The sequence below is a fragment of the Mchenga conophoros genome, linkage group LG14 (assembly GCF_057382185.1).
Source record: "Mchenga conophoros isolate Kocher_MC1m ecotype Shallow Benthic linkage group LG14, M_conophoros_male_GT1.1, whole genome shotgun sequence".
NCBI classification, from domain to species: domain Eukaryota; kingdom Metazoa; phylum Chordata; class Actinopteri; order Cichliformes; family Cichlidae; genus Mchenga; species Mchenga conophoros.
Genome location: NC_140539.1, coordinates 15,062,570 through 15,076,315, shown reverse-complemented (window position 1 = coordinate 15,076,315; position 13,746 = coordinate 15,062,570). Strand labels below are relative to the sequence as shown.

The following is a 13,746-nucleotide window of genomic DNA, read 5'->3' as shown; positions in this document are numbered from 1 at the left end:
TATCACTGTGGCCTATAGTGATGGTGCTAATCCTCTTCTGCTGCTCTTGCCTATCTGCCTCCTCCTCATCTAGCCCACGTCTCTTAGATTGGCATGTCCACCGAGTAAGTCTCTTTACAGCTGTGGCCTAAAAGGGGTTTTTTTCTCCCAGTGATGAGAACCTCAGAAAGAAGGAATATCATTATTTTCAGAAGGACCTGCTTTTGGATGTTCCACACAACTGTGAGAATAAATGATTGTTTCAGCCCTTGAAATAGCTCTTACCAGATGTTAACAATATCTTGGGTTTTAATGATGGAGCTGTGAGATGATGTGAGTTTTATCATAAAATGCAGGATCCTGTCTGCACTTTTGATTGGCTTTGTTTTAAAGTGCAAAATCTCTAAACGAATAGCATCATTGGCATGTGCAGTCAAATATATATATGAGTAAACAGTTACTTTAATACTTGTGTATTCACTGAGAATAACAGGCTGAAGAGTACTTCCCTGCAGAGAAATCCTGGCGTGTTACTGAGAGAATCTGTTGTAGAAAAAGAAGATCCTGAACCAGCTTGTTTGTGATCCCAAACCTTGAATTCCAACACTTCTACAACCTTTGCCTCAAGATTATGTTACTCATCCAGTTGTAAAAACACCTGTGAACATTCAATAGTAATAGTATTGAGTCCAACGCATTTCATAGTCCATGACAGAATATAATACATTCTGTGGACAGACGAGACAATAGTTGGACTTTTATAAAAGGTTTGAGTCCTGTTACATCTGATGACCTCCTGAAGTGACTTTGAATGTGGCATGGTTTAGTTAGTATTTCAGAAACTGCTACTGGGATTTTACCAACAGCTATCTCTTTGGTTTACAGACAATAGTCCGAAAATGAGTGAGTCCAGTGAGTGGCAGTTCTCCAAAGAGTTGCGAAACTGCTTTAACCCGATAGCAAGGCAACAGTAACTCAAATAACCACTTGTTACAATTGAGATATGCAGAACGGCATCTCAGAATGCACAAGTCTTGAAATATACATAGCACAGGAGCAGAAGACCACTCCTGTCAGCTAAAAACAGAAAACTGAGGCTTAAACTCACTCACCAAATCTGGAAATTAGCAAGAAATTGGAAAACTACTGCCTGGCCTGATGAGCCTTGATTTTTTCTGGGACATTTCGATGGCAGGGTCCAAAGTTTTTGTAAACAACATGAAATCATGGATTCATACTGCTTTGCATGAATGGTTGGTGTTGTAATGATCTGGGGGATATTTTTTGGGCATAATTTAGGCCACAGCCTACCTGACCAAGTCCATCCCTTTATCACCACAGTGTACCCATTGTCTGATTGCAGCATCCAGCAGAATAATTAATCATAGCACAAAGTTCATCTGAAATTTTTTCTCGAGTTCACCGCACTGTGGTGGAACTTTAAGACTCACATGATGGATGTGCAGGTGACAGATCTGTGTGATGCAGGTGTGTGATGCTGTCATGTCATGGACCCAAATCTCTGAGGAATGTTTCCAGCACCTTGCTGAATCTATGCTGCAACAAGCAAAAGATGATCCAACCGGGTTAGGAGGTTAGTTGAATCAATCTTGGTTGACTTAAGGTAATACACCCTATATTCTTTTCAGTTTTGAGACTGCTGCGCTGATTTGGTCAGACAATTTCAGGTCAGGATTGAGCGAGCATAAGGCTAAAGTTTTCTATACTGTAAATTTTTTAGTGAGGGGCAACACAGGGTCTTAGTTATTGAGGCCGACAGCGTCCGAGTGTTACAGCAAGAAAGTCCTACGGATGTTCTCCTGTGATCTGGTTTCCTCCCACAGTTCAAAAACATGCAGATCAGGTAAAATAGAAGATGTGCCTGGTGTTAATCCTATGATAGACTGGTGACCTTCTTTCCATTTGTGAATACAGGGATAGTCTTCATCCCTCTGTGACTCTGAATAGGAATAGGCAGGTATAGAAGATGAATGGATGAAAGCTGCCAAACACTTTTTCAAGGTTATTTAACAATTTCTCCATTATTTCATCAATATACTTGTAGGATTATCTACAAACCTCCTGTGCATGCCAGGAGCCCCACACAAAAAAGTGTGTGTTGGTTCTGGCTGGCTGGCTGACTACATTCTTTCTCTCCATGTTTCCAACCATAGCCAAACATTCAATATATATATCCAGCATGGGCCTGCTGAGGAAGGTTTAACCCAGCAGATGACATTCAGTACAGTGCCATAATCATTGCCTCCTAATGAATTAAATAGCCCTGACATTTCACAGCACAGTGCTTGTCCCTTTCCTGCAACTGCTCTGGTGTTGTAGCCCTCCTTGCATTCATTCTGTTGCTCTCTCATTACTTCTCCTGCATTGCTTTTCCATGTGCCTTTTGGCCTCTTGCTTTGTCCCCTTCTCTACCTGCTCCCTTCAGCTCTATGCACCTCACCCCCCCCCCCCCCCCTCCTGCTTTCTCTTCCTCTCATCCGTCCACTCATCGGTATGCCACTGCACACCCTGCTGTCTGTGCCGGCAGAGCTGAGAGAGAACGGGAGAGGGAGGGAGTCACTGTTTAGCAGCCGAGACAGGATCCAGCTGGAGGGTCATGACCCTAAATGACCATCCCCTCACACACACACAAAGGCACGTGTACAATAAGTCATACTACCCACACTTTCCTGATGGCAGGAGCAATAGGTCATATGCCAACAATGTAGGAAGAGGGAAACAGACAAAAGGAGGGAGTACAAGCAAACGAGAGAGAAAGGATTTAGGAATGAGGTGGAGGTGTGCTAAACCATAATTGTCCTGTGGTTTGGAAAAGGACGGCATGGTAGGATAAAGACGCAAGGAAAAAAGAAAAAGTAAAGGTGGAGGAATTGCTTGCTGTAGACGAGTCAAATATTTTCTATTGTCCTGGAATACAAATGAGGCTGGATGAATGCCTGGCTGTACTGTTACGGGCAAGAGCATCTCAAAGGCATATAATGATAATGACAATCAATAATACAGTTATTATTTTAAAAAGGCAGACGCATCACATGTAGAATTTCACTTTATTAATACAAGATTTTTCTGTTCTGATGCACAGTTGGTGCTGCTGATCCTTTATAGGCTACACATATATTACCTGTGGTATGTATGCTGTAATATGTACTCTATTTTTAAAGTTGCAAAAGCACTAAAACTCCGTGTTTTTAACCTGGCATTTAACCTTCTTGTTAGTAACATTGTAATGTTAGAACTCCATCAGGTTTGTATTTTACATGTAGCAATGTAATAAGTGGCTACATAGTGACTTATGTTTCTTGCTTACAAATAAGCACTCTTGCGGGGACACAAACTATATTCCTCACTTTGGTCTTACCAAATTCAACCCAGCACATTTATCTTATGGGCTAATGGGAAATTATTTTGCTTCTGATCTCTAATGCTTGTCAACATGAAATATTTAAACATCATCGTCTTTGGATTACTAAAGACAACTCCAAAGTCAGCTAAAAAAAAAAATAAAAAAAATAACGAGGGTTCAAAGCTCTAATCAGTGCTATAAAATTTTATCTTGATGCTTTAAGGATTTTAATTAGACGGGAATTCCCACTACCCATGATTATCAAAGCAATAGGGGAATTTGCTGCCTTTGAATCCAATGCTTATTCCCGGAACAAACAAAAGCACATACACACGGCCTAATTCATTTTTTTTAATATATCAAACGGGGAAAAAGTTAACCAAAACACAAACAAACACGGATATACGGAGCAAAAGCGCCTCCAGGAAACTCACCCGCCGTCAACCTATCGCGAGACAGGCGTAAGTTGCTATAGTAACCTAACAGAAACATTTCGACTACAGAAGAGAAGCGCTCCTGACGAAAACCTGCAATAAATGTCATGTAAATGTGACCTTTTGGCTTAACAACTAAAAAAAAAAGGTTGATAAATTATCAGAAGCAGATTACTCTAAAAAGAACCGCGGAGCGATTTGGGTAAGTTTCATATTCTCAGCAGCCTGTGAAGTTTAAGTTAGCCTGTTCTACAGTTACCGTCACATGCCACATGAGCTTCACGGTTACTGTCTTAATATTAAATAAACCGGTCTCACAGTAGACATTTTGTCTCGTAGGAAAAGCACAGGGGGGATTAAAAACATTAAGAGTTCCATTAATGACCCAGTAAGTTGTTCCGGTGAGCCAGCATGAAAAATACCAGAAGCTAATCTAATTAATGGGATTTAGTACACCTGCGCTTTTGCTGACACTACAAGAGAAAATGTGTGGTGTGAACAAATGCATTACTGTGTGTGCGTGTGTGTGTCATCTTTACTATACGGCTCGGAGGAGACAGTAAATTTAGCTTCATCCAGTCAAATGTCTCTCTCTAGACCAGCTACTCTCTGTTAAACCCTTTGTAAAAACTGTCGCTGTCTAACATGAGCTTACAGGAGCATACGTCATACCCTCGTAATGGTGACTGGATTGTTCCCACCCCCCGCCTGCTGTCAAAATCCTATATGACTTCAACATTTTTTGCGAAGTGTTCAACACCTTTTTATTTATTTATTATTATTATTATTACTATTATTATTATTGGTATTGAATTTACAGTCAAATCACATTTAACGTTAATTAATTTTGTCTGTCCGTGAACATATGTCATTGGTTTGTGGCAGATGTGGGATTCACTGAATACACTCCATACTCTGGAGGCAAATTGGATCATTGTGCTGGTGTGTCCTCAGTGGGCGTTTGATTTAACTCAGCTTCGTTATAGCTCCTTGCAGTTGCTCCCTTATTTACAAGAGGTCACTGCATGTTTTATCCATTCACATATCCATGCTTTTCCACTTATCTGGCTCAGGATTACAGGAGTAGGGGCTGGACCCTATCCCAGCTGTTAAAGAGTGAGAGGGAGGGTACACCCTAGACAGGTCGCCAGCCTGTCGCAGAACTAACACAGAGAGACAGACAACCATTCACACTCACATACATATTGACGCCTATGGTCAATTTAGAATCACCAGTTAACCTAACCCCACTAACTGCAGCCACAGTGAGGCAACAGTGCTAACCACTGTACATGTTTTATGTGGCAGATCTTTACACCCGATGTCCTTCCTGATGCAACCCTGAAGGGATTTGTGTCTCCTCCTGGCATTGAATCTTTTACAAATTTGCTTCAAGTGAAAAAGCAAAAAAAAACCCCCCCAAAAACCCAAATCCCCAAAAACCATCTGTTCTGGGATAGGTGTGTTTGTGGCTTTTCATCAATGTTCTAATTTTACCCTATGGATATACGATTATGTTTTTAAAATTGCCTGTGAAATGTCAGTGTTTTCGCTAAGAGACTACCCACCTTGAACAAAATGGCTCGTCTAATGTTACTTTTTCTACCTACTGAGTTTCTAGCAGGTGTGGCTGTATTGCTTTTATCAAACCTGCCTTATCGGCTAATTTTCTTAGTCGTCTTTTACTGCCCCCAAACCATTTATCATCCATTTAGATCCGTCAGATGCAATTTAAATATACGTGATTGCTTGTTTTAACTTCCTATGCATCCCTGCTATTTTGCTCATTCCACCGTGGCAGTATTCATTTATGGCTGTGTGTGATTTAACTTGGGCCCTGCATGAGATCCAGTTTTATGCCATTACTGTGGGTTTTTATTGCAGCAGAGACTCTTTGTAAAAAGCACAGCGAAAGACTGGAGAAGAATACCTGAGCCACCAGAAAGAAGAGCCATGAATTTAAATGACTTTGTGGTGCTTCCTAACAACAAGGCGAAATCGGTCAAGCTCAATGCCAGGTAAGATGAGATAAGATCAATGATGTGATTTAAGGCATTCGGTAGAAGCCCATTATTGTTCCTTGGCTCCCATCCTATTTTCATCTGTAACCATTCAAATTCTATCCAGAGAATCGCTATTTCACAAAATGGACTTTCAAGCAAGGTAACTGTTGTGAGGTGGTGCCTGTGTTTCTTGGTAGACTCTATTCTTTTTTTTTTTTTGCTCTGTTTTTTACTAATATTGCTCAATACTCCTACTCTAGTTTCTCATTTGCCAACCGGTAATTGAATAAATTACTTGAATAAATTAATGCCTGACTTGGTGATGCCCTGATCCAGTAACTAATTGATTGCATGTATTGATTATTCAGAGATCTGCTAGTGGTGAAAATAAATTGAAGTTATTGATGAAAGCCTTGCTCTCCAATCTGACGGAGGAGGCCCTTTGTATGATTGATTGTTGTTAATTGATTGCTTATATGTGGGTGTGTTTGTGTTAACATAGGAACTTGCAAGAATTGCAAATGGAGACCACGACTCTGGCCAGTGAGAGCAGGGAGATAGAGGAGAAACTGCAACGGCTAAAAGACAGCATCAGTAAAGAGAAGGCGGAAAGAGGGTGAGTATTAATGTTACAGTCTGTATCCTAGAAGAGCAGTGATTTGGAGAAATCGAAAAGTGAAAATGCAAGTGAGACGCCAGGGAAAACACAGGAGAGGTCGAGAGAGGGGGACGGAAGATAGTGTAGTGAATAAGCATGAGCTGTAGCACAAAACACAGAAGAGGGAATTTTGTTTTCCTGAATCAAGTTTCAGCTTACTGAAGAGAGACTTCTCCTTATGTTGTCTGTGGAGTATTTTCTTTACTTGACATAGGTTTTTTTCTGGGTGTTTTCAGCTGTTTAGATAAAGGTGAATAAATAAATAAATAACTATGGGAAACCACATGAACAACCTTCATTCATCATCCCATTTAGCAATTTAACACATTATTGTAACAAGTACTACGGCAGCCTGGTTCCATTCACATTTAGTCTTGAAAAGTCCTCTAGCCATATTATTAGGTACGGTACAAATATGGCCCACACTATTACGAATGTTGCAGAAGTAGTTGAGACTCGTAAAACTAGATAATGGTTTACAGTTTGGAATTGGAATGGGAATGCCACCCAGTGTGGTTTTCTGCAGCTGTATCCCATCTGCTTCAAGGTCCTATGTGTTATGTGTTCAGAGATGCTGTTCCGCATACTTTAGTTGTAACAAGTGGTTATTTGAGTTCATCCCATCAGATCAAAGCAGTCTAGTCATTCTGCTTGGACCTCTGACATCAACAAGGAATTTTTTCCCAGCGAACTGCTGCCAATTGGATATTTTCTCTTTTTTTGGACAATTCTTTGTAAACCCCGAAAATGGATGTGTGGGAAAATCCCAGTTACTTAAAGCATCTCTTTTCCTCATTCTCATGCTCAGTTTGAACTTCAACAGGTTGTCTTGACCATATCTACATGCTTAAATGATTAGATTGCATTATTTGCATTAACAAGTAGTTCAAAAGGTATACATAAAAAAAGAGGACTGAGTATTTTTCACATGCTATTATTTACTCATATAACTGAAAATATATTTTTTCTTTTCTTTCTAACAAAGTGACCAGTAGTACAACGAAACCTTGAGTAAAACACAGACAAAACATCAATAAAATCTCCTGTCAGCTATGTGGATGTGAAACAGCTATATATCAAAGATGGTGCTAAATTTATTTGGCGAAATAGCTTTCAGTACATAACTTAGGTGTATGTACTGAAAATGTTAGATGAGTTTGAATCTCAGTGACCTTGACCTAAAGCTTTTGGAATTGACACCATAGGTGTATCCACTAGTAGGCTGAGGGGTAGCACTGGTGGATGCCAGTATTTTATTTTTGGGATGGCAACTTTCTTAACTTATATTGGGTAAGATTTACAGAGTCAGGATGAGGGCACAAAGGGAATGCAGAGATTAGATAGTGAAATGGTTGGAGCATATGTGAAAAATGCACCAGTTCAACTCGACTGCATGTCATTCCCCTGCACTTTTTCCCACACTTGCTGTCTATCTCCACTGCCACTATGCAATAAAAGCAAAAGTGTAAAAATGTCAAAATGTCACAAGAAAGCATCCTGAAAAAATGGAAGAGGGAAACTAGAAAAAGGGGAATAAATATAGCAACTTCGTAGACACAGCAGGTGACTAATGGAGAGACATGAGGTAGTGCAAGAGGCAGAGAAGTTGCAGCAGCTGTAAAAGAGCAGGCAACACAGAAAGTAGAGACACTGAGTAATAGAGACAGATAGAGGTAGACACCAAATGAGAGAGTGGGAGGTCTGCGACTTCTCTAACTATAAAGGTCAAGAAAAGGTTGCTATGGAAGGAATAAAGAAGCAGTCAGGGAACTGAAAAAGCCAGTCATAGATGAAGTTAGCTCATGCCCATGCAAAAGGTCAGTGGAGCAACCTTTGCTGGTTCACATTCCCGACATCAGAGAGACGATGCACAAGACATAAGAATGAGCAACAGTAAAATGAAGGAGAAAAAAATACAGTGGGAACATTTTTGATGTTAAAATTAGCTTTGAAAGAGATAAATCACTGGCCATTAGCCCCATTTATATTTTCGCCTTACTTTGATTATAATCAAAGTCCTGATGTTGTCTGTCCTTGATGGATTTATCTTGATGGGATGTTGTTGAACCCATTATTTATGTAATATTTTTAGTTAGGTCTATATTTGTTTCCACCATGTCATTAACTGTCACAACTACTTAGATTAACTGAAAGTGGATATAGAGAGTCACTGGCAGCATATACAACGCTATTTGCACCCTTTCATTTCTTTCTATAAATAAGTTTCTTATATTCTTATTTAATTTTAATTGGACAGGGCAGTGAGAAAGTGGTAACAGTGAAAAAGAACTTTAGTGTCTCTGAAAATCACTCTTTAAAGAGATGGAAGCAGCTGCCTGCTAGTCAGAAATGCTAAGTTATTATCTGTCATGTTAAAAGAAAAAAAAAGAGCTCCAAAATATCAGGTTTATATAGATGATAATTAAATATATTTTGTTTGAGGTTTTTTGTTTATAGGGTTTAATTTTCAGTATTGGTTTACCAAAGTCACAGTCTCTCTTAAAAATGAGATGTAAGTGTACAGTTGTATTCCCATCGAAGGCAACTCAGATCTCGCTAGACACAGGAAATCACAATTTTTGGCTAAAAAGTCTTCCAACAAAGAAAGAGATAAAAGCAGAGTCAACATTGGTCTGGGCTTTTAAGATCGAGAGCCCTGTGAGCTGCTAAAAGGCTTCAGTTTGACTATTTTTGTTTTGCTTCACTTTGTTTTGGTGTGAGATTCTTCTCTAGTGCAACATCCATTGGTTCTGAATGTTGCATAATACCTTTAAACATTTAAAACCTAAATATTCTAGATTTTTTATTTACCAAAAATCCAGCTGAGTTTGGTTATAATGTTATTCATGTGTTCTTGACAACGAGACCTTTTTAGTCACACAAACACCTTTAAATTATATATACTGTACATACCTGGCTCATTATTGTGAGCCATTCCTACTTTTATGAACAGAAAATTAATTTATAGCCTGAAAACAAACACTGGATATTAATGAGATGTTCATTAATACCTCTCAGTTGTGTTACCTATGTATAGTTATGGAGAACCGTGTAATATTATTAGTATATTATACAGCTCAGGGAAAGCCCTAGTGAGAGCAAAATATGGATTTTATGCACTGAATCCTTTAAATAATATCCACTCAAAAACTATACACACACACACACATGTGAAAATACACTTAAAAAGCAGCAGAGCTAATTACACTATCAGTGATTAAGAGTATGGCGAGAGGCACTCATTTCTCATGATGGATTGCTATTGGTTTGATTCATACATCACCACCTGGAAGTGCAACGTGTTTATCGCTTCAGGAAAGGTGTTGCATGTTTTTTTTTTGGGTTTTTTTTTTTCTTACTGGAAGTCTAGGTCTAATTAAGAAGCTATCAGTATGGGAAGAGGGCCCTCTTGCCCAGGCTTTTCAAATGATAAGCACATAAACACAGTGTTTTCTGTCAGGCTGAAATACTGCAACATTTACCACTCCACCAGCCCTAGGATACAACAAGATGTGCGAGCGTCAGCTTGTGTGTGTTTCTGATACCTGGCCGGCTATAAATAATGTTATTCATGTGTTTCAACACTGTGGATTACAGACTTTTCTCTTTCTTTTATCCCTTTCTTTTTTCTTGGTTTTTTTTGTACTTTCTGGTTTAGGTTCCTTAATCAGACACACAACTGTGCCACAAAAATTCTGTTCAAGCTCTGTGCTTCTGACATATTACAGCATACTCTATAAGTAAGTTCAGAAAGATTTTTGATTTGTGTGTGAGCAAGCTGTAAAAAAGTACATGAAGTAAGAGGTTGTTTATTGTATGGGGAATAGTGTGAAGGTAGGAGAGCAACTGCTTGCCTAACTATAGTGTGAAAATGAATAGTTTATTCTGGGTGTCTTTGTTTAGAGGTATCTCATGATCTCTTTAAAAAACATAATATTCAGACATATTTTCTAATTTTAATTTAGATCGGAAGTAGTTAATTTTCAGAAAGACCACTGATGATTAGCAATTATTTGCAATGTGTTGTCCTTGTGCAGGGGTTCCATTAAGCAGTTTTCTCTGTGCTGACTCCTGTTGTTAGAGTAAAAACACCTTTGTTCTGATCACCTTTGGCTTTTGTATACTGGAAACGATGGGAAGCAAGAACTCTGCCACTTAGGATCAGTTAGAAAGTTAATTTTCTTACCATATATTGGTCACAGAACCCAGGTTCCTTGATGCACTGTATAAGGTTGTCATGATACTAGCATTTCAAACTCAATAACGATACCTAAGAAAAGGCTTAATACCATTTTGATACTATGGAGAAAAAAAGTAGTAATAAAATAAAATAAAAGAAATATAAATCCTGGCCCATGTAAATGTATTCACCTACAGGTCTGTTTGTTTTCTGTGCTTCTCATGACTTGGCACCATATTTCATTGCTGATCAAACAGAGTTAGTAAGGTAGACTCCCACTGTTTCTGTCCTGTGGCTGGTAGACTTTTCTGAGCTTCAGTCTGGGTTATAAGAGAAACATAACATTTTTTTAATAATAATGGATTGCATTTATATAGTGCTTTTCGGGACCCCTCAAAGCACTTTACAATACATTCAGTCACTCTCACATTCATACACTGGTGAAGGCAAACTACAGTTGTAGCCACAGCTGCCCTGGGGCAGACTGACAGAGGCGAGGCTGCCATATTGCGCCATCGGCCCCTCTGGCCAACACCAGTAGGCGGTAGGTGAAGTGTCTTGCCCAAGGACACAACGACCGAGACTGTCCGAGCCGAACACCCAACTCTTGAGCCACGATCACCCCACAAGTATTTTTTAGACACTAATACTTGTGTCTGATAACATGTGCTGCCTAGCTGCCACATTAATGTTACCATTTCATTATTAACCGCTACCTTAATGTTAAATTAAGAGACGGGTAATCTGACTGTCAGGTGCTAATAGTTAAACGGCGAAAGTTAATGCTGTCTGTTAAATATTTCAATAGGAGCTTCACTGACCCCAATGAAATTCCTCCGACACTGTTTGTCAATGTTGTGAACATCACTACTTCAACTACTAGTGAGGGGAGTGGCTGTGTGCCTGCCTGTCTGCAGCACTGCTGTATATATTTGTGTTTCAGATGGAGGAGGCAAAGATGACACTGTTGGTATCAGTAGTAAATAGGTACCTAAGCCGATAGCAAGGTTTTTCATGGTAATTAGTATCTCTAGTGTGTAGTGTAGAGTTTTTTTGTTTTTTTTTTGATGGGTGAAAAAACTATAAGCCGTCTGTTAGTCTGCAGTCTCGACAAGCAGAGGTTTGTAGAAGTTTTTGAAAAGACATTACTGTAGACTAACAGTCATTTAATAAGTGCCTTTATTGAGTACTACAGTGAAACACAGTCATTTCCCGCTCAGTTTTTATGATTGAACGTCACATTAATTTAACTTTATTTCCCTCCTACTTTTTCTCTGAAAGCTGTGTGCAATGATACAGCAGTGGCTTCGATGTGAGACCCAGCTTAACAATTTGAATCAATTAATTAGTGCACCTCTAATGAAAAAGATGAAATGGTTTCTCATTAGTTTGTCTCTCACTGACATAAAGCAGAACGCAGACAAAGATGGGTTTGGCTAATTTGTTTAATTAGTTGTTTTCAGGTATGATGTGAAGGTTACCCGAATTTTCCCAACTTCCTTCCTTACCTGTCTTTCCCCCCCCCCCCCCTTTTTTTTCCACCAAAACATCCAAGTGTATCTTTGACAACACTTTATTATAGATATCAAGCTGTGATTTATTTGTAACTCTGTTTTTCTCTCTCTGTCTGTTAGATCGCAAAGCTCCAGGAGTAGATGAATTGTTCATCTTTGTCTCAGAGTCTTCCTACTCTCTCTCTCTCTTTCTCTTTCTCGCTTGCTCCCTTTTTCTCTCTTGTATGCACCCAGAGAATAGGCGAACAAATTCAGTTTGCTGAGAGGAGGTGTGGTATAATCAGTTTGTGAAGGGTACACAGGCGATAATAAAGCCAGAGCAGCAGCTTGGGGCAAACGTAGTACATCATTCTCTGTTGTGGCCTGCCCGAGCCACAGATTTAATGTAGCTTTGTCTTTAGGCCGTACGGCTCACAGACACAAGCTCTCATCTTATCTAAAAGTATGGTTGAGGTTTCTTTTTTCCGGTTTCCTCCGCTCTCTCTTTGCTCTGCTTCTCGCCCTATCTGCTGCCTATTCCATTATGTTGTCTCTCCGTCTTTTATCTCTTTTCTTTTTTGTTTCATTTGGCTCCCCAGTTTGTGTGATACGTACATGTGCATTGACCTCCTGACCTGATACTACTCATCCCGGGCTGAAATCCATTATTTCTTTCTTTTTCTCTCTCTCTGTTCTCTCATGTCACACAATTACTTTGGCATTGGACTTCAAAGAGAGTTTGCCCCACATGTATGTGTGTGCAAGAGGGGCACATATGTTGTCATTTCTCACTTTGGCTGAGATGGGTCAGATAAAGGTGATAGCTGGGTGTGTTTGAGTATATGTCAGTCTATTTTCCCCAGAATCATCTTAATTAAATTGAACTAACCCTAAATTTTACAGCTTAACCTAACCTTTATGACGTTCTTATCTTCAAACAACTCTGAAGGTATTTAGAAGAGTGAGGACTGGCCAAGCAACAAGCAAGCAAACAAACAATTAATCTGTTAGCTACAAGACTTGGGTTGGGTTGCTTCTGAAACTGTGTTATACTATTATTATTTTGAAGTGTGTTCTTCCAGGTTTAGTTCAGTTTCTCTGTGTGAATTAGATAGCTTTAGCTTTTCTCTCTCTCTCTCTCTCTCTCTCTCTCTCTCTCTCTCTCTCTCTCACACACACACACACACACACACACACACACACACACACACACACACACACACACACACACACACACACACACACACACTTGTTTCTCTCAGGTTGATTGTCCTGAAGGGGACACCCTGTCATCCTGCACTGACAGGGGTGTGCCTCAACTGTCTCCCTTAGCGACAGTCCAGTTGCCTAGGTGATGTCTTGAGGATGATTACCTGACGCCTACCCTCAGTGTCAGCACAGCACAGCAACGGCATCAGGGTTGCTGGCAACTCTTGCCATCACACGCACATATATTTTCAGACTCTGACTTCCTGTGCCTTGACAGGCTGCCAGCTCAATCCAAAATAAACTTCTTTCAAAGACAGCCTGACATCACAATAGCATAAATAGCATAAATAATTCAACAACATGAGCATGAATAACTCACATCTAAATGAGGATCCCTCTTTTCTTCACTTTCTCAAACTGACAGGC

The 13,746-nt window shown here is 39.6% G+C and overlaps 1 protein-coding gene across 6 annotated transcripts in view; it reads left to right on the top strand.

The window, feature by feature from the left end:
• Positions 1-3,811: 3,811 nt before the first annotated feature.
• Positions 3,812-13,746, top strand: part of zbbx (zinc finger, B-box domain containing) — a 76,996-nt gene continuing 67,061 nt past the window's right edge. For 5 of the 6 annotated variants that reach the window (XM_085245449.1, XM_085245451.1, XM_085245450.1 and 2 more), the window contains exons 1-3: positions 3,812-3,979; positions 5,662-5,795; positions 6,283-6,396. In XM_085245449.1, coding sequence (XP_085101575.1) covers positions 5,731-5,795; positions 6,283-6,396 — 179 coding nt within the window. In that variant the 5' untranslated portion in view covers positions 3,812-3,979; positions 5,662-5,730. Of the gene's footprint in view, positions 3,980-5,661; positions 5,796-6,282; positions 6,397-13,746 lie in introns of those variants that run through there. The other variant, XM_085245452.1, reaches the window with a different exon arrangement.